Source organism: Ictalurus punctatus, chromosome 25, assembly GCF_001660625.3.
Source record: "Ictalurus punctatus breed USDA103 chromosome 25, Coco_2.0, whole genome shotgun sequence".
In the NCBI taxonomy this organism is placed as follows: domain Eukaryota; kingdom Metazoa; phylum Chordata; class Actinopteri; order Siluriformes; family Ictaluridae; genus Ictalurus; species Ictalurus punctatus.
The window spans coordinates 1,114,559-1,136,144 of NC_030440.2; the positions used below are offsets into that span (position 1 = coordinate 1,114,559).

The 21,586-nt window shown below is 38.3% G+C and overlaps 2 protein-coding genes and 1 long non-coding RNA gene across 3 annotated transcripts; all 3 read right to left on the reverse strand.

Annotated features, from left to right (window-relative positions):
• Window positions 1-3,006: 3,006 nt before the first annotated feature.
• Window positions 3,007-4,622, reverse strand: LOC108257934 (trypsin-2). The gene is made up of 6 exons (XM_017456097.2): window positions 4,466-4,622; window positions 4,237-4,387; window positions 3,892-4,142; window positions 3,450-3,586; window positions 3,252-3,353; window positions 3,007-3,150 (listed from the first exon to the last, which is right to left on the reverse strand). The coding sequence occupies exons 1-6, from the start codon at window positions 4,503-4,505 to the stop codon at window positions 3,103-3,105; spliced, it is 729 nt and encodes a 242-aa protein (XP_017311586.1). The 5' UTR covers window positions 4,506-4,622; the 3' UTR covers window positions 3,007-3,102.
• Window positions 4,623-6,961: 2,339 nt separating this feature from the next.
• LOC124626286 (uncharacterized) lies at window positions 6,962-8,209 on the reverse strand. The gene is made up of 2 exons (XR_006981015.2): window positions 7,217-8,209; window positions 6,962-7,101 (listed from the first exon to the last, which is right to left on the reverse strand). It is a non-coding gene; the product is annotated as an uncharacterized LOC124626286 (long non-coding RNA).
• Window positions 8,210-8,610: 401 nt separating this feature from the next.
• LOC108257933 (trypsin-2) lies at window positions 8,611-10,162 on the reverse strand. Its single transcript, XM_017456096.2, has 6 exons — window positions 10,004-10,162; window positions 9,754-9,904; window positions 9,417-9,667; window positions 9,065-9,201; window positions 8,851-8,952; window positions 8,611-8,751 (listed from the first exon to the last, which is right to left on the reverse strand). The coding sequence occupies exons 1-6, from the start codon at window positions 10,041-10,043 to the stop codon at window positions 8,704-8,706; spliced, it is 729 nt and encodes a 242-aa protein (XP_017311585.1). The 5' UTR covers window positions 10,044-10,162; the 3' UTR covers window positions 8,611-8,703.
• Between the last annotated feature and the right edge of the window lie 11,424 nt (window positions 10,163-21,586).

Consider the following 21,586-nt stretch of genomic DNA (forward strand, 5'->3'; position numbering starts at 1 on the left):
AGCATTGCCACCTCACAGATTCAGGGCCCCTGATTCAATCCTTACTCTGTTCCTGTCTGGGTATTCTCCCCCTGTTCATCTGGGTCTCCTCTCACTGTTCAGAAACATGCCGATAGGTGGACTGGCTACACTAAATTGTCCCTATGTGTGAACGAGTGAGTGAATGTGTATGTGCATGGTGCCCTGCAGTGGACTGGCATCCTGCACTACTGCAACCCTGACCAAGATAAACAGTTACTGAAGATGGATGAATGAAAACTATTGAAATAACAGTAATAAGTGTATTTTAATGTTAATTAATAGCTTCAATTAATCCCTATAATTAATTCATCAGTTAATAATAACGTTAATTGAAAGTAAGGTTCCACCATCTACAGTTTTAACATATTTAACCAATTACAATGGAAATAAGGGAGGCACTTGAAATGTAATCTTTTCTGCTGTCTCAGATAAAGCAGCAGTCAGACAAAACAAAATGACCAGAAAAGCCAATTCACTGACGGGGAAAGGAAATGGGAGAAGAAAGTCAGGAAGGAAGAAACTGCTAACTGTTGAGTAGCTGTTTTCTTACTGTTTGGTGTACACATGGCAATATATAGCTGTCTTATCCACTGTCCTACGCTAGGGTTTTTGTGGTAAAACTCAATTTCTGGAGGAGACTCAAGAGGGTCTTTATGATCCATGTGCAGGAGGTTTATAATAATGTATGCAGATCCAAGATTTGCCTTTTATCGTATTGAAAAGGCCATGCAGAGTAGTTCCTAGGCAAAAACATTCCAAATCACAATCTCAGGAATGAGAGTAGAGTCTGGTGGTGTTATACTGGTGGAGACTATTATTCTGTTAATAAACAGAATGGATATAAACTATGTGATTATAGTTTATATATGTAAATGAGACTACACTGAGAGATTAGGCTATAACTTTGAACAAAGTGTAAGTACATTTACAGAATCTATTGCAACCGCTAACATGTGACTTTACCTTGGCAAACATATCATGTGTTTCTTTTAAGCACAGCTATATCCCAAGACAGAACACACTGTTGAACACAATAGGGCTAGCAGATTTGCTCACAGTGGAGCAACAGAATGAGAGAAGGTAATCAAATGTATTGATTGCTTATGAGGCACTATATTGACATGGTTGCACCGTAAGTACGTAAAGGATGAGTGTATCTAAACTTTTGACCGGTAATGTATATTTTAAGGGAAATATTGACATTTAAAAAAATAATAAATACTGCATGGTCTGACATGTTTGCTAATGCAGTGAAATTCATACATTTGTAAGTGTCCTGCTGTATCTCCACAAAGTATGTGATTTGAGACAGTTTATGAGAGCCATCATAGTGTTTAATACACATACCAGTATTCTCTACTGGCATATAGTTAGATTCTTAATGACTGGAACATTGGATGGATGAAACAGCAGGGTTTAGGACAGGACTAGTTTATTTTATGATAGCCTGTTATCTCCCTAACCTTGATTTGATGTTCCATTTGGAAGGCTGTCAGCAGGTGGTGGTCTTCTCACCCTCATCCTGTTTACGAGTCCATGTCTACACTTTTTATATGTGCTTCTCCCATTTTTCAGGGACCTTGCGGTCTTGGCCTTAGTCACCACAAGGTTTAATGTTTTGGCATTCTGAGATGCTTTTCTTCTCATCATGGTTGTAAAGAGTGATTATTTGAGTTACTATAACCTTCCTAGCAGCTTGAGCCAATCTGGCCATTTTCCTCTGACCTCTCTTAACAACACGGCCATTAAGCCTCAACTGCTCAGCTGTATAAATGAGATAAATACAAGTCACTCTTGATAAGGGTGTCTGCCAAATATCGTAAATGTAATTCCAACTATTGGTAACAGGGCTGATGTATTATTGATTAGACCCAATACAAGTTTGAATATAAGGCAAAATAAGACCGCATGCTCTCCACTGTTGAATTCATCCTAATTATGTCACCCTCAAAATCACAATATTTAATTAAAGAACATGTTATTTGTAAGGGGAGTTTTAAAGTAATAGTGTTTCACTGTAGAAAGTGAAGCTACCATGGGCATAACTTTGTTTTGAAAAGTGCCAGGGGGAAAAAAGTATTATAAATCAAGTGAATTTTCAGTAAAAGGTTCTTTTGTGTTTTAGCTCGTCTGTATTCAACTGTGTTAGCAGCTTCTGTATCGAAGCATGTTAATTTAACTAGCATTTCATCCATTTCCTGTGTGAGCGGTTTTGTATATGATTTTTAATGGACTACACCTTTAGAAAGCAGAATTATATATATATAAAGATGGAAAGTACTGGATGCCATAAGAGTAAATTTTATTTTACATACAATATTGTTCAGCATCTTATTCTTTACACTTCAGATATATTTTGAACAATATTACTAAGAATTAAACAATATTATTCCTAATTCAAAATGTTTATCGGTATGGAACCGGACACATCAGCGTTTGCCTGACACATAGCACCACGGATACACACAATGCTTAGTTATGTTTTGTTCGACTAGAGGTCGTGGGAGGACAGCACTAGCACGTCTCTGACTGTGACAATTACCCATAATCCCCCCATACTCACAAATACGTGTTAACACAAATATATCAATCTGGCTTAACGATGAAGTGCACAATATAACAAATAAAATGTCACAGAAATTGTGTGATCTACATATTTTCAACAGTTTACAGATTTAATGCCAGTAAATATGATATATATTCAGTCAGCTTCTTTATAGTTGTTGCTCTCCTGGGATTAGTAAGAAACAACAAATTTTATGGATTATAGCTATGTAAATGACCTTAGCATGACCTTATGCTGTAAGCAGTTGGTGCTGTCTAAAGAAACAGGACTTTATACTAATTAAAAACCTCTTTTACTTTAGCCACACGTTGGCTACTGGTTCATTCGTCGGTTATTCATTATTAAAAAGATGATTGTAGTGCATGAAAATGTTTGAAAAGAAACTCAATTTTACAAATGAAGAGTCAAACAGGACTGTGTTATTGCTTCAACAAAAAATTTTTTTATTTTAATATAATGTTGGTGCTGAATTTCATAGTATGTTGTTGCCTTGTGTAAAGTGGGCTGGAGCAGATTTAATTGCTGGCAATTGTCTGGGAAATCCAGCTGGTGAAAATGCAAACCTGGAGGCAGAGTGAGAAGATTATTTGTATAATAGAGACATTTGGTATCTATGCTGTAGATCATATCTGATCATTTCACAATAGACAGCACTTGATTTTACCTTGGCGTAGACACCAGGGTGATTCTTCTCAGCACAGCCATAACCCCAAGACACAATACCTTGCAGCTCACCATTGCACACCACAGGGCCACCAGAGTCACCCTGAATGAGGTAGAGTTAACATTTTATTGCTTATGAGGCCAGAAATGTGAATATGGTACCCTTTACTTCTGACTTTACTCTCACATCTCCCTTTACCTGGCAAGAGTCCTTGCCTCCCTCCAGGAAGCCAGCGCAGAACATGGCGTTAGTGATCATTCCAGGGTAAGAGTTATTGCAGTCTGTATCAGAGAGAATAGGGACCTCCAGACACTGCAACTTGTTGCGATCAGCAGCTGCAAAGACATAACACAAATAAGTTAATATTAGAAAATAGAAGTCAAACAGGGCTATCTTATAATGCCATACACACAAAGGATGCGGTTTGGAAAGAAGTTTTGAAAATTGCTTTTCTGAACAATGAAAACTAGTCAGTGTTGTTCAGTGGCTGGTGTAATACATCCAAACAACAATGTTACATCTCAATGCATTCTAGACAAATCCTACCCCTTGAACATATAACTTCCATTTCAGCATCATCTGCCACATATTCCACAAGCAAATAAATTGTCCTGCGTAAACAAACTGAGTCTGTACTCACTGGAGCTCATGGTGTTTCCCCATCCGGAAACTGTGCACCAGGTACCCGCAGGGGGGCAGCTTCTAGGCAGAGCAACCGGCTGCACATAGCTGTTCAGGCTGGCAGGTTGACTCAGCTTGATGAGCATGATGTCATTGTCAATGTTCCAGGAGTCATAGTTGGGATGGCGGATGACACGAGCAGAGGAGATGAACTGCTCAGTACCCTCATTAATCTGGATGTGGTGCTCACCCAGACGAACCTCCAGACGACTAAAATTGGGATGGAAATGGTTTAATGGTCTGAAGTTCACAAGGTGTATTTTCCGTAATGACTAATTTATTAATCACTAGATAAACCACTTACGATTGGTAGCAGTGAGCAGCAGACACAACCCAGTTCTGATTGATCAGAGAACCACCGCAGAAGTGATAGCCAACGTTCAGAGACACTTGCCAAGGCTGGGAGTAGGGTGTGCACTCATACCCTCCTACAATCTTGTCATCCTCCAGAGCAACTTCATACAGAAACAATTATTGTATTTCAGAATATATTGTAATGGTTGTCAGATTTTACTGCTCAGGTTTGTACTTACAACAAGCTCCCACAAGCAAAAGCAGGACCAGAGACCTCATGATGATTGCTGATCACTTACGATGGGGAACTCACTTCACACTCCTATTTATGCAAACCAGGAGATCCATGTGGACCAATCAACAATTTAAAAAAAAAAATCTAAAGTCTGATAACTGAGTCTGTAAATGAATCACTTTTTTTGTTGCCAAAAATAACTCGCTCACTCTCACTTTCAGTGACTGGTCAAGGTCATGGGGGAGCCAGAGGCAATCCTGTTAGGACTGGGCATAACCCTAGTTTGGGATTGAGCTGCGGACCCTGGAACCCTTTACCTAATGCACCACCAAGCAGCACCCAAAAAAGAACTGGAAAGAATATTTAGTCATTTTTCCTAATTTCCTTTATTTATTTTCTTTCTTAAACCATTGAAAGGCCATGATTTAACTGTTATACACAGTGACAATGCAGTGCAATCAAAAAACATTAAAACTACATTACATTTTCAGTTGGAATTTAGATTTATTTTTTTTTGTATATATTGGTTGGTGTATTAACTTTTAATTATTTATGTGTATGTTTGGTGGTTTGGTAAACCTGATGGCTGTTGCTGTGTTCGAATTAGCTAAATAAGCTATATATATATATATATATATATATATATATAAATATTTAGCTTATGATTAAGATATGATATGTGCAAAAGGGACAGATATTTCAGTTCAAGAAATCCTGTAGTTTTTTCCAGGCTACCACACACCTTATAACACATGATATAAATGGAAATTACTGTAAAGCTAATTCATTAAATACATTTATTGAATTTTTTTTTTTTTAATAATGTGTTTTTCCATTTACTGTAATGTACAGTCCATAAATACTGAGTTATACACTGAACAGAAAAGCACAGCGTGGGATGGTTAATTTATTTTCCAGTTGTTGATCTGATAATCTTCATAACCTTCAGTAAGATTTCTGGCTGGGAGCCTGTCAGTCTCTTAACAGGTGAAGATTTAATAAATATCCTCATGCACTCTGCTTTTATCTGTAATAAACATGACTGTGTGTTCTGAATAAGCAGAGTTCTGTTTAATTCAAGTTTTTTGTTTCTTAATTTTAATTTACCTAATGGCAGTTTATATCAATCCCAGAGTAGAGAACAGAATGGATCAGAATCACATTTTGTTCTCAGGCATTAATGGCTCGGTGGTTAAATGTCTGGGTTACTGATTGGATGCTGGGGATTCCAGCCCCACCACTGCCAAGCTGCCGCTGTTGGGTCCTGGTGCAAGACCCGAAACCCTATCTGTTCCAGGGGTGCTGTATCATAGCTGACCCTATGTTCTCATAAGAACTTCCTTCTCATGTTTCAGAAAACTGGATGAATCTTTTTCTCCATTATTGTTTCATCGCATCTTACCATTTGGCTTTATTATGTAGAATTGTAATCTGGGATTTATGGGAAATTATTATAAAGAAAAAGAAAGCATTTATTTGTGGCATATACATTACAGTACAGTGAAATTATTTTCTGCCCATGGTGTGGGGTCATGTGGTTTGGAACCACTGTTCTAGGTTGGCTCTCCATTGTCTTGAGTTCAGTAGAGTGCCCACCCTGTAGGCTGTTGTGTCCCATATGTTGATTGGGAAGGGGAGTAGTGGGATTTCAAAGGACACCTACATTTTGGACCTAACTTTCAGCTTGGAAACTATAGGCAGACATCCCCAGTGGACAGCCAGACTACCTCTCCATATTGTAAACTTGAGGTTTCTCTTCTCTGTCTGTCTGCCTGTCTCTTGTGACATTGTGATGCTTGCTGTAGCTGTCTCTGTGCCCTGATAATCCAAGATGTATTGGAATGGAGTTACACATGTAAATGGTGTGTCAACAAGTTTTGAGTAGAATCAGCCGAAGTGTTGAATTTGGCCCATTTATTCCGTTGACTGTGGCTCCTGAGGCTCCTTCTAATCACCTCGTTGGCTGCCAATAGAACTCGTTCCCTTGTATTTCTTGGTGATGTGACTATAACATCCCACTTATCATCTCAGAGATCACAAACTAGCAAAACCAAGTCTTTGATTGTGTAGCTGCATTGTATTCTCTAACACGATTGGAAAGTTTACCGACCGCAATAATTGTATTTTAGATTTCTTATTATTGATATGACACTGAACACTGGACAATGGTGAATGAGAAAAGAAGCTCTTGTACTTTTGTTTTTCGAAGCTAACCGTCAAACCTGACTGTTAACACTTATGTTTGAGATCTTTTTTGACATATTAAACATCATTGTATCTTTGCTAGCAATGTCACCCTGTGATGAACAAGAGCGGCAGACGACTGCTAGCTTCTCATGAGGATAACAAATATACACACCAGCAAAGTGGCACCGGAATCACCAAGTACTCATTCTTCCTATATAAACATATTTAATGTGTTTCAGGTTGAAGTTTTCCTTAGAGTACAGAATTATAGTGGTTGATATTTATAAAAGAAAATCAAGCTGAATGAACAGGATGGTTTTGTTAATTCAGGAACTTTTATTTGAATATGTGAGTGTTGGATTTCACAATATGTTGTTGCATTGTGTAAAGTGGACTGGAGCAGATTTAACTGCTGGACATTGTTTGGGGAATCCAGCTGGTGAAAATGCAGACCTGGAGGCAGAATGAGGAGATGTTTCAAGATTATTCATGGGACAGAATTATTTGGTATACAAGCTGTAGATCATATGCATCTGATCATATTGCAACAGATGGTACTTGATTTTACCTTCGCATGTGGTTGGCTGTCAGATCATACAGCCCGGTAGTCTGTAGATGATGTTTATACTTACAGCAAGCTCCGACAAGCAAAAGCAGGACTAGAAACCTCATGATGGCTGTTGATCACCTATGATGGGGAACTCACTTCACACTCCTATTTATGTGAACCAGCAGCCCCACATGGACCAATCAACACTTGGTACCTAAACATAATGTAAAGTCTGACAAGCGACTCTGTAAATGAATGACTTGGTTTATGGCAAAAATAGCTGGGACACTTTTTTCATAGGTTCAGTAACTCATCGTTCTTAAATGAATGCATCATTCGAGCATTTCCTTTGCCGGTTTTTGTTGTTGTTCTGTTTTACTTTTGGTGAATTAAACACTAAAACTATTTGTTTTGGTAATATTGCTGCGGGAGACTTTACATCCAGCTGCAGAGGTGCCGGATCCGCATAAAAAGGTTCTGGAAAGCAGGTGTGCTATATTTTAGAGGTGTGTTTTTAAAGACATGTTTTCATAGCGTATGCTCATTATGTGGTCGGAAATTTATACAAAAGATTACAGATGAAGTGTGTCCAGGGCTTAATTTAAGCCGGAACCTGCCGGAACAGGATCTGGGTCAAATTATAAGATTATGTCTGAAAGGTAAATTTTTGCCGATTAGAGTTCATTGCTAAAGCAACATTTCTTACAGTAGGTTTGTTGCAGATGGCCTGTGTTTCATGTGACATTTTAAATGTGTCTTGACTGAATATGGTGTGAAGAATATCTCGAATTTAGAGAAGCAGTAGCAACTTAAATCTATAAATATAGTTAATACTATGTATGAACAAAAGTTTCAAGTATCATTAGCTCTTCCTATGAGTACTATTGATGAAGGTGGAGAGATTGGCTGATTCGGCAGATATGTGTTCTTTATAGGCAGAGAGTTTTGCTGTTTGCAGTTTGCTATCTCCACTACTTCTACATAAAATTTCTCATTGATATGACATTGAATGTTATAAAACAGTGAGAGAAAAGAAACTCTTGCTTTTTTATTTCCCTCTTTAACTCTTTTTTTTTTTTTGAGATAACAGCAACACTTGACTGTAATCTCTTCTGTCTGAAATTGTTTAAATAAATTTTCTCCTATTAAATGCCATTCTAACTGTGCTCGCAATGCCCCAATGTGATGAACAAAAGGAACAGATAACTGTTAACATCTCATAAGGAATATTGAAAATACAGCACCAACCAACAAACTAGCACCAAAATATCTAAACACTCCAGAAATAGTTCAATAAAACCCTGTTAAATGTGATTTTCAGGGTAACGTTTTATAAGTACAGGATTATAGTGAATGAATTATTTTTCATAAAAGAAAAAAAAGTTTGCTGAATGAAGAGTCATACAACATAGTTTTATTCCTTCAGGAGATTTTATTTTGACATAATCTCAGGTGTTGGATTTTGCAGTATGATATTGCATTGTGTAAAGTGGGCTGGAGCAGATTTAGTTGCTGGCAATTGTCTCGGAAATCCAGCTGGTGAAAATGCAAACCTAGAGGCAGAATAAGAAGAATTTGTGTAACCAAAACATTTGATATATATGCTGTAGATCATATCCGATCACATTGCAATGGACAGCACTTGATTTTACCTTGGCGTAGACACCAGGGTGATTCTTCTCAGCACAGCCATAACCCCAAGACACAATACCTTGCAGCTCACCATTGCACACCACAGGGCCACCAGAGTCACCCTGAATGAGGTAGAGTTAACATTTTATTGCTTATAAGGCTTTAAAATGTCAATTTGGTGCTCTTTGATTGTTCTAAAAGAGATAATCATAATGTATTAGTATCTCATTTTACCTGGCAAGAGTCCTTGCCTCCCTCCAGGAAGCCAGCGCAGAACATGGCGTTAGTGATCATTCCAGGGTAAGAGTTATTGCAGTCTGTGTCAAAGAGAATAGGGACCTCCAGACACTGCAGCTTGTTGCGATCAGCAGCTGCAGGTAAGTTTCCAAAATGAGGCAACATAAGTAAAGGGCAGTCGGATAGTTGTGTCGTATTTACAATCCAAAACATAAAAAGAATGCACAACAATTTTGTCACATCTTAATGCATTTTAGGCATGTACTATTAAATTGCATTTTAACATCATCTGCCACATTTTCAGAAACAAATAAATTGTCTAGGGTTAATGATCGAAGTCTGTACTCACTGGAGCTCATGGTGTTTCCCCATCCGGAAACTGTGCACCAGGTACCCGCAGGGGGGCAGCTTCTAGGCAGAGCAATCGGCTGCACATAGCTGTTCAGGCTGGCAGGTTGACTCAGCTTGATGAGCATGATGTCATTGTCAATGTTCCAGGAGTCATAGTTGGGATGGCGGATGACACGAGCAGAGGAGATGAACTGCTCAGTACCCTCATTAATCTGGATGTGGTGCTCACCCAGACGAACCTCCACACGACTAGAGATGGCATGGAAATGGTTCTATGTTCAAGAGGTGTATTTTCCGTAACGACTAATTTATTAATCATTAGATAAACCACTTACGATTTGTAGCAGTGAGCAGCAGACACAACCCAGTTCTGATTGATCAGAGAACCACCGCAGAAGTGATAGCCAACGTTCAGAGACACTTGCCAAGGCTGGGAGTAGGGTGTGCACTCATACCCTCCTACAATCTTGTCATCCTCCAGAGCAACTTCATACAGAAACAATTATTGTATATTATAATGGCTGTATATTATAATATAATATATTATAATGGTTGTCAGATCTTACTGCTCAGGTTTGTACTTACAACAAGCTCCCACAAGCAAAAGCAGGACAAGCGACCTCATGATGATTGTATGATGATGATCACCTACGATGGGGAACTCACGATGGGGAACTCACTTCACACTCCTATTTATGTGAACCAGCAGTCCCACATGGACCAATCAACAGTTGGTACCTAAAGATAATGTGAAGTCTGATAAGTGACTCTGTAAATAAATGACTTAGTTTATGGCAAAAATAGCTGGGACACTTTTTTCCATAGTTTCAGTAACTCATCGTTCTTAAATTAATGTTTCAAATTAGTTCAAGCTTGCTCTTGACTTCACTAATGTAAATGGATAATTTCACAAATTTTTACGGCCAAGATGTAACTATAGTTAGAATACAATGCCATCAACAAATTTACAACCCTATCAAGTTTCAACTTGGGGTTTAATTTTATTGGATATATAAATTGCTTGGGATATTAATTGTTTATTATGAAGCTATTTTAACTTAAATGGAAATTACATTAAAAGTAAATTCATCTAATTATGTTTTATATGTTTTAATCCTTTGCCATTATATATATATATATATATATATATATATATATATATATATATATATATATATATATATATATATATATATATATATTACTATACTTATACTGTATATAATACATGAATTCAGATTAATTTAGTGAAGAGAACAGCACAGTGTGTGAGGGTTCATTTATTTTCCATTATTTGGTAGGTCTAGAATCTCTTTAACCTGGAGTATAGTCCTGCTGAGAGCCTGTCAGTCTCTTAACAGCTGAAGATTTCAGACATATTCTCATACATGGCTGATAAGTACTTTATAGCTATGGTTTCAAAGCAAACAGCAAATAAAGACCTAAATTAGCTAACATTTATCTGACCTGGCATGCAAATACAAATTGGTTTAGAGAATGTGATGAGTAGGCTAGCATATCTTATATATGCACATAACTTAATACCTACCATTTTATTTATTAAGTCACCATTAAGATTCAGGAGGAATCCCAGCAAACATGTGCCCACCGCGGACTGCTTGCTCCATAACTGTTTTGTTGACTGCTTATTTATTTCTGCACGAATGTGGTAGACTAGTGGTTAAGGCTCTGGGCTCCTGATCAGATGGCTGGAACTTCAAATCCTAGCACCACCAGCCTGCCACTCTTGGGACACTGAGCATGCTGTTTAACCGCCAGCGACCCCAGGGGTGCAAATCATGACTGACCCTGTCTTCTAGTCAAATTTAGGCTCTCTGCCCATGGCACACACAGTATCTGATATATTTCTGGTCACTAAATGAGCATAAAAAATGCACAACTTATTCCATTTCACCTAAGCATCGTAACTATGTCTGAACTGGTTGAAAGGTCAAATTTCATGTATCTTTACAAATTTAATTGATTGACAAAGACTTTGGGAAAGAGTCAAAAAAGACACGTGGTGCTTTCCGTCTAAGCAGAGTTGGGGCAGTGGAGGTAATCACCACAGCCCACGAATGGGCTGGATGTTATTTCAGGACCACAGTAGTTATGCAATGCTCACAGAGTCACAGTTACACTCATAACCAGCAGTTTCACATGAGACCTGGTCTATTTCTGTGAACTTTGAGAAAGCGTAATAATCCTGAACATACTGTAGTAGCACATTTCATCTACTTTTATTAGCAAGAATCTACCAATTGGAGTCTATTGTGAGCAAGACTTGAATATGTGAAACCCATAATACGGTAAAATTCTGGACTTACTCGTCTCAGTAAAAGGAGCAAATGTTGCTGACTTTTATACTACGTTGATTTTTAATATTCTAATATTTTACCACTAATTTTATATAGGCAACCCCTAATATATTTTTTTTTATCAGTCAGCTCCATTGAAAACTAGTGGCAGCAAACTCAGCTGTAGTAAAACGTCTGACTTTGTTAAAAATGTTTTATAAAGTTTCCACTTACGCCATAAGATGGCGCCAAACACTTATTTTCCTTCCGATAATTCTATTAGAAGTGCAATGCTATTACCTGTATTGTATTGTTTTGTATGTTTTCAGAGTAGGTTTTCAGCCCTACATAACTTTCTACCAAAGTTTTTTTTCCCCCCTTTTTGGTTCCTTAAATACGTGCACTGGGGAAACATCAAACCAAAGGTCAAACAAACCAAACTGGCCAATTTCATTCTGATTCAGACTTAGCAACCTGACTGTTTCATTCGCACACAATTGCACAGAATGTCTTTATATGCTGTAGCGTTAAAGCTTCCCTTCACTGGAACTAAGAGGCCAAACATGTTCCAGCAAGATAAGGCCCTTGTACACAAAGCAAGGTCCATATAGACATTGTTTGCCAAGGATCATGGTGTAGAAGGCAGTCTCTTTTCATCTTCAGTTTCATGAATGATTGCGTCACATTAGATTCTGATTTTTCCGCCCACACAACCATAACACATAATACATCCACCTGCTCTTAAACAGTGACGAGGTGATATTTTCATCGAATGCTGTTTCACTTTGTCACTTATCAAGAAACTCTGGACTCCAGTTCCCATCAGCCACTGCACTGCACTAGCTGTCACAAGACCACCTGCACCTGATTCACGGTTTGTTAATGAGCACTCGTGTGTGTATATAGTCATTGTCTGCAGTGTTTGCTTGTCTTTCGTTGTCCTAGACGCTTGTCGTTTATGTCTCGGTGTTTTGTTTCATGCCACTGTGTTATACCAAGTTGTCTTAGTTTCATAGTACGTTTGTTTAAATAAATGTCATTATCTGCACTTGCTTCTGCCTCAACCTCGACACGTGACAGAACGAAAGACCCTTTATCAGAAGCAGCAGATCACCAAGATGGACGCCTGGTTTGCAGCATATGAGGAGTGGTATAGAGGACTATTGCAGCAGGGAAGAAGGACAGATGAACTACTCGCTCAGAATGACCGCATGCTCGGGCTGCTGCGGCGGGACAGACCATGTACCAGGTCACCACCGGCAATGTTCACAAAGGACTACGCCATGCCACGCCGACAGGAGGGGGAGTCTGTGGTCGGGGCTGAGACCAACTCTCACCCTCTCTCCCCTATTCTGGCTCTCGCTCAGCCTTCATGTTCAGTGGAGGACGTCACTCTGCCTCTACGTTCCGTGAGACGTCGCTCCATCTCCTACCGGACTCAAGGATTCCCCACTGTTCAGCTGTGGACGTCGCCCCGCCTCCCTGCTCGGCCGAGGTCTTTGCCCCGCCTCCCTGCTCGGCCGAGGTCTTTGCCCCGCCTCCCTGCTCGGCCGAGGTCGTCGCCCCGCTTTCATGCTCTGCCGAGGAAGTATCTCTGCCTCCCTGTGCCGTTGTGGAAGCCACTCGGCCTCCTGGTTTGGCTGGGGACATTTTGCCCAGGGGGCCAGGACCACCAGATGGAGGACGTATAATTTTGGGGGAGGGTTCTCTCATGTATCAAGAAACTCTGGACTCCAGTTCCCATCAGCCACTGCACTAGCCGTCACATGACCACCTGCACCTGATTCATGTTTTGATAATGAGCGCGTGTGTGTAGTTATTGTCTGCACTTGTCTTTCGTTGTCCTAGACTCTAGTCATTTATGTCTCTGTGTTTTGTTTCATGCCACTGTGTTATACCAAGTTGTCTTAGTGTCTTTTTCATAGTACATTTGTTTAAATAAATGTCACTATCTGCACTTGCTTCTGCCTCAACCTTGACACGTGACGCACTTTTGCGATCACGTCCAAGGTAAGGTTTCTTTCTGATAACTCTTCCATACAGATAGTGTTTGTGCAAGCAACACTGCACAGCAAGATGGAAATTATACCCAAGTGAAAGTACAGATAATGTGTCCAATTCCTACTCTGTTAAAAGTAGAATTAATGTAAAAATATATATTTTAAAAAGAGGCTGCTTTTAAATGGACTTGAATACTAGAAAAATTATTTTTAACAAATTAATGTAGTGTGTGTGTGTGGTGTGTGGGGGTTTTTTTTTTGTTTTGTTTTTTTTTCTTCTTATCTAAAACTGTTAGATTATTTTCATTTTAAAGCATCTGCATTGTTTTTGCCTGACAGCATCACTGAATCTAAGTTTGCTGGTCAAATTGTCTTGGATCAGAATATGATCAGAGTCTTTTATACAACCCGTACGAGGAATTTGTCTTAGTGTTAGAGAGTTACACAATATACCCAATGCAATATACTGCCACCAATAATAATAATTAAATTAATAAGTTTAATTTTTCTGAGTATGCATGTCCCTTAATTTCCCTAAATTAATCTCTGCTCCAAGGGTCGTGTTATGAGGGTCAGAAGTAGTTATTGAGCCTGCAAATGATATTTCCCTGGTGTTTTTTACTTATATGAATTAAAATGAAACACCCCATGGTACAGTGTGTATTTTTGGTATTATCAATTAATGAAAAATACATCTACCTCTACTAATACCTAAAGAGGACACCAGTAAGTATTTGTGTAAAGTTTTTTTTTTGTTTTTTTTTCCTCCTTTTTTTTCTTTTTAACCCTACGGCTGCAGCATTACTGCCATCTGCAGGTTACATTCTTACATTAACATTTATTTATTGCTGCTATTTATCAGATGCTTTCATCCAGAACAAGTTACAGAAGTACTTTATTAAAATGTGCCTCTCTATTCTGTGGACACATTTGACCAGGGACTCTGATCCACTCTGATATTCACATTCAAAACAGTTAGACAAATCAAATACTCGGTTTATTTTGTTTTTTTTTTTTTGTTCTTTTACATTTCTATGTTGTCTTCTTCTAAGGAAGTTTTACTGCCGGTTCTGAAAAATGTAATATGCCATATAATGAGACACTTTATATTGATCACTTTTTTTCTTGCACATAATGTGCAGCTATTACTTTTGCGATTGTTTAGGTTGTTCCAGGGAATTTTGAATGTTGGGTGGTGTCCCATTAAAATCCACTTTGGGAGTGTGTTCTCATTAACTGACCTGGAACCACTCATAAACCTCTTCTCATTTAGTGTTCCATCCTTCTCACTTTCTCATTTTAGCAACAAAAGGTGAGTCAGGCTTTCCAGCTGCCCAGTCACAAAAACGACTCTTACCATGTGAACCCCTTGTAAAAGCTGCCAAGCATTACAGCAGTACTGCATTTACTCATTATTTACTGTTTCACACATGAAATGGCACAAAGGCATCCTGCAGTAATGTTACCCTGAATAATCTCATTCAATTCTATGAATGCGGACTGTCTGACATGTGAGTATTTAAACACACAGGCTAGGAAGATTATAGCTTGCTCTTAAATCTTCATAGACCTATAAACTGCTTATTTAAGGATTTCTGCAACTCTATTGGGGTCCCGTGTCTTGTTAATGTCTCGTTGTATGGGTCTCTGTGAATTTTTAGGATCATACTTGCCATCTCATTAGGATGGCATGTTGGCTCTTTGTCTGTCAAATAAAGATATCAGTTAAAGATAGTTTGCTAAGTTGTTTATTCAAACTTAGAGAGTAATATTGAGGTTTATCCCAAGCAATGTGTAGATTAATTTTTCATGGTGTATAGAGGCACAGTGAGTTTTCCAATAAAGATAACAGCAAACAAACTGGGTTACTCAATACAGCCACATCATTCCTTCCATTTGAGGGCTGTTTAAAACTAGTGGTCCAAACCGATTTGTATTCCAGTGTACTACTACTGAGTATAATGTATGCTATTGCCACACTTTGTCCTGTAGGATTATATTGAGAATTCAGCTACTCAAGGTTTAGAGTTGTGGAAGTTTGTTTATAAAAGTAAAATCAGGACGGCCAGGAACCTTGGGGTGATTCTCCATGACAGCTTGACCTTTACAGACCACATCTCAACATCTGCATGGTCCTGTAGGTTCATTCTGTAGAACATCAAGAAAATCAGTCCCTAACTCAACAAACAGGCTACACAGATACTAGTCCAGGCTCTTGTTTTCTCAAAACTGGACTACTGCAACTCACTACTCTCGGGCCTCCCGGCCAGCTCCGTCAAACCCCTTCAGATGATTCAGAATGCTGCAGCGCGCCTCATCTTCAACCAGCCCAAGAAAACCCATGTCACACCCCTCTTCATCTCCCTCCACTGGCTTCCTGTAGCCACCCGCATCAAATTCAAGGCCTTGATGCTCACCTACAAGACCTTGTCTGGAACAGCGCCCCCTACCTCAACTCTCTCCTGAAGGATTACACTCCGTCACGCACAGAACGGGTTCTCACAGGATGTGGTTTGATTTTTTCTGTATCATTCTGTATTAACTCAAAAGATTGTTGTGTATGAAAATCTCAGGAGATCAGCACTTTCTGAAATACTCGATTTTTTTTGCATCTGGCAACAACAACCACAGTCTGCCCCAGTCAAAGTCACTGAAATCACATTTTCCTCTATTCTGATGTTTAATGTGAACATTAACTGAAACTGTTGACCTGTATCTACATGATTTTCTGCATTGCACTGCTGCCACATGATTGGCTGACTGGATACTGGTGCAGTTGTTCTTATTAAAGCGGCCGGTGAGTGTATATAGTCTAAATATGGATTCATTAATTACACTGTAGAACTTTAGACATGTTCTTTTTAAAGTTTCACAGACCCTTACATTTTCTGTGTTCCTCTGTGATTAACCTTACTTCTGCAGAATTTCTGCAGAAGTATCACTCAGGCCTGTTCTTCACTGAATGATCCAGGTTGTTAGGGTACAAAAAGTTTATTGAAAGAAAAGTAAACACATTACTTGCAGAGCCAGAAAAGTCTGGATAGAGTGGAGGGTTTGTACGACACAACCATTAGCTGTGAGCTGCAGCTCCACAGACAAAAGGAATCGTCTCAATCCCGAATTTCACAAAAGTAGTATAGTGCAGGTTAGGTTCACTCCTTTTAACATTGTTCACAACTAAAAAATCAGTATTTGACAATATCTCATAATTGCTCTCACTTAAACCCCTTCAACCTCATACCTTGCACACAAATCTCAATATAACTCAACTTTGGCTATTTCATCCACTTCATTCTTTCACGAGGAGCTTTTAATGTACATGGTGCAATATCCTGAACATTGCATGTGAGGATAAAATATTTTCACCCCACCAAAACAAAGCATTCCATTCAGAAAAGCAGGAAGGCAGGCTTAAGGACAGGTCATCACTTTTGAATTCTTTTGAACTGCTCTGGAAGCAATTAAGCTGCTGTCTCCCGGAGGGAACCTTTCACATAAAGATAAAGGTAATTGCAGGTTAAATAAAGAATGCAAGATCACAATTTTATTGCTACAGTTTCTAGCACACCTCTTAGGCTATGTGTTTCTACACGTTTAAGTTTATTTTTTTTCACCTTCACGTACTAGAAAAAAAAAATCATTTATAATGTATACAGTATAATGTAGCTTTGCTCAAGCTTCAATATTACACACATTGATTTGGAAAAAAAAAGATTAATAATGTTTGTTATTAACGTTAAATCTTGTACAGGATTTTTTTTCTGTATGAATAAATGTATATCCTATATTTAGAGCTTTTTATTTACTTTGGTTTTTATGTTTGTTTCATAGTGCGGCAGTTATGTCCTGTACATTTTTTTTTTTTTAAGAACAAACCCAGCCTGTTAGAAATAGTGGGAGGAAACCTCTGACATGATGGGTTTAAAGTAAACGGAGGCCTTGCTTTCTGGCCAGATATTCCAGAGAATCAGGAAAATGTTCTACAGACTTTCTCTGAATTAAACGTTCAACCAGATTTTCCTGAACGAGCTCGTAAAGCAGGTGTAGTATGTAGTCGTGTAACGTGGGAGAAAGCTGACTGTCTCATGTTAAAACATAATCTTGACATTATAACCAATTACACCCAAGCTGAACTGTCATCCATCATGTCTGTTTTGATCTACCATCACCTTTGTGACAATCCCGGACAGAAAAAATCTATATTATATAGTATTCTATAAATATTGCAGTATCACCCAGGCATTACCTGGCATTTTGACAAACTTGTAGTGTGAACATTGAAAAGAGGGAACATTTGGAATCTTTGAAACGAATCACATCTATTTAGCTAATTTGAATCAAATAAGGTTGGATCAGTCCCCTTTATTAACATACAGGGGTGTCCTCAAGTGTATTCTGGTCTTTAGTCACAGCAAAGTAGTAACGGCCTATCTTAACTGGTTAGCCATGCATACTCAGCTTGGAATATGTGCACTGTGGCTTGCGCCACCCTGCCCTCACTCAAACCCATATTAAGAAACATCTGGTTGTGTGGTGAGGCTCGGTCTAACTGTTCTTGTGGGCGGTGTGCTATTTTGGAGAAGGTGCTATATGTGAAGGCTGGTCTGGCAGAGAGGACTGTGGGTGGTGTGGGGGGAGAGCCATAGTGGCGTCTGAATTATGGAGCCCTCAGCAGAGATGGAGAAACTGCACTATAGTATATTCAACTGGTTCTGCACGGAAAATGACTCAAAGTCTGGAGATTAATGAGCTGGTGAGAGTTTGTGCCTTCTGCATGTGTAGCAACTTGTAGTTATTGTTAGATTTTTACAAGACCCTCCAAGCAAACATTGGGACTCATTTATCAAGCTAGATATGACTAGATTTATTCATAAATCACTTTATTCCAAGGGTTAAAAAATACATCTTGTATTCATGAAAGTCCCGTAAATTCAGAGAAATGTTTATCATGTTTAAAAAAAACATTAACAATGTTTAAATATGTATACTACTTATGCTCCTGAGTGTGTGTAGATGTATCCATAGAATATCTAGACGAACTAATGTAAACCTTGAATTTTAAATCATATAATTTACTGCGCTGTTATAACTGGAATATACTGTCAAGTTTAAATTGATTATTTTGATTAGGTTTACAGCATTTAGCAGACACCCTTATCCAGAGTGACTTACAGAAGTAATCACTCTCAAAACGCATCCTCATGTTAGTTCACTAGGTCAGGGACTAAGAAAACCATTGGGGGGAAAAAAACATCCAAAAAAGACACCAAGCCAACACAAATAACAACACAACATAAATGAAGGTAAATAAAGAAAGGATGAACAGAGGCTTGTGTGTCTGTGCATAGCCGTAATCCTTAAACGAATGCCTCTTTCAGACGATTTAGTGTGATTATTATTATTATTATTATTATTATTATTATTATTATTATTATTATTATATCATTAAATCATTTTTATTTGCATAGAAGTGACTTTTAAATTACTTCCACTTTTTGCATCTCAGCATTTACCCTGATCATTAATTTTGTCCTCCCAGCTGCCTGTGCATTTGAACTTTTATGGAGTTATGTGGGCGTCACCATGTGCAAATGAACTGTGTCAGGAACGTGACTGTGAAATATGAAGAAAATCAGCATTTCCAAAACTTTTGTAAATCTGGAAGGAAAAAAAAGAACGTTTGGTTTGGCTCACACAAACATTTACACACACTTTGAGTGTTTACACAAATTTTGAGTTTAAAAGATTAAACAGGCCCACTAACTCAAATCTGTCAAATCTTACACTTTACAAATAATGATGATTAAACATGCTGGATTGTTTACTGCATATTACTGTAGAATCTACCGAAAAATCTACCATCCAGTTTTCCAGTTCTTGACCGCACAGCTGCTAATATTATTACGCCCTCCCCTACTCTCCTTAAACCTGAAATGGTGGAAATGCTTGTTTTTCATGTCTATTCTAGGCTATTGGTTCTGGATTATTAAATCTTTTACCATATACAGGGAACAAAGCAGGGACAAATCAATATTGCATCAAGCTTTGTATGAACCAAAGACGTTAGCTAGTTTTGATTTGATGATTTAATGAAGTGGTAAGAGTTTACTCAGTACGTGGGCCATCTTCATAATTTCAGACTTAAGTTTAAAAGATTCATCTATATTTCCATGGGGAACGTTTTTCGTATTCATGAAGATGCTTACGCTGATTTTCTAGGCACCCAATTCAGATTACTAAAATTACCTTCATGTATTTTTTAGCATAGTTTTTTTTTTTTTTTTAACAGAAGGCCTTTAATCCCCCCCAAAAAATCAGTGGGTATAAAAACACGACTGAAGAAGTAGAGAGTACCGTATGCCTGGTGAGACAGTACCATATGTCTGATGAGACAGTACCGTATGTCTGATGAGACAGTACCGTATGCCTGATGAGACAGTACCGTATGTCTGGTGAGAGAGTACTGTATGCCTGGTGAGACAGTACCGTATGCCTGGTGAGACAGTACCGTATGCCTGGTGAGCAATTTTTTTAACCAGACTACAGGCGAAATGAGAACTAAATACAATGGGCTAAGCCTTTTGTGGAAAAGATTTGAGTAAATGTTTGAATTTGGATTATAGTCATAATGAGGATTTGGATTCCTAGCGGCAAATTCTTTTCAGAAAAGATAGGACGCTAAACTAATATGCTGAAATAGTTTTGCAGCACCAGTCATAGCCCGAGTCTAGGAATAATAATGAAAAACAGAAATTCTACCTGGATGAATAGCATATGGCTGGCTGAATATATTTTATTTCTCAATACTATCAGGGAAATCATGTCTGAGTTAGAAATGTGGTTCCTGCTGAAAGTATGAAAAAAAGTGTAAATTGCCAAGGATATGACCGTGAAATCCAGCAAGAAGAGATAAACCACAGAAAGAAAAGTGAAACGCTGCTTTTCCTATATTTTCCCCTTAAAGCTTCAAAGCATTGTCTCCAGAGCAAATTTGTTTTCAGCATGCAATTTTAAAGGCACTCTTTCATTTTCCAGGGATACACAAATATGTACCGCTACCATTTTTGTTTTTGCTGAACACTTCTGTTCTTTTCCGGAGCTTACCGGTATTTTTGAACAGAATAACACATTTTGAAAATATCACTTTTCAGCAGGATTGCTGGTGGCCACGATCACATAAGTAAAGCTGCTAAAAGGATGTGCTAAATACAGTAGAGAATTTCTGCCCCCTTTCCAGTTAAACCAGATGTTTACATAAAAAGCTATGGCCTACTGTATAATCGTGGTCAGCTAAGTACGACCCTCACATTAAAAAGTGGACCTATTTATCATTACTCCATGGTCGGATACGTAAGAATAGAAGCCAAACAAGATGAAATCATGTTTCACCCAGACGTGACTTGGCTATTTTGGTCAAATGTCAAGAAACCAAACCACTCAAATGTGAAATATACAATTAGTTCCAAAATACACTAGTGACCAAAATGACATATTTTAATGTATACATCTGTTTTCCAACCCATCGGATGTTTTAGAACATGCTGTCCAAACAGATCTCGATTTGGAGGGAAAATAAGCTGATTCGACCAAAACTACACTATTTTAAAGAGATTAAAATGTATAAAAGTGATACCACTTCCCACAGCTTTGCCTGTGGTTTACTCCAGTTTTTCTCATGTCAAAAAATGACCAGTGAACAGCTTTGATCTTTTCTATTATAGTCACTGATAAAGGCTTGAAAAGAAATCTCACTTAAACAAATGGAAGGGATGAACAAATCAAGTACTGTATAATTGTGCTTATTTCCATTTTTTTTTCACTCCATAGTCCATAGCACCTTTAGAATGGTGTAAATTGGGTGGAACACAGAT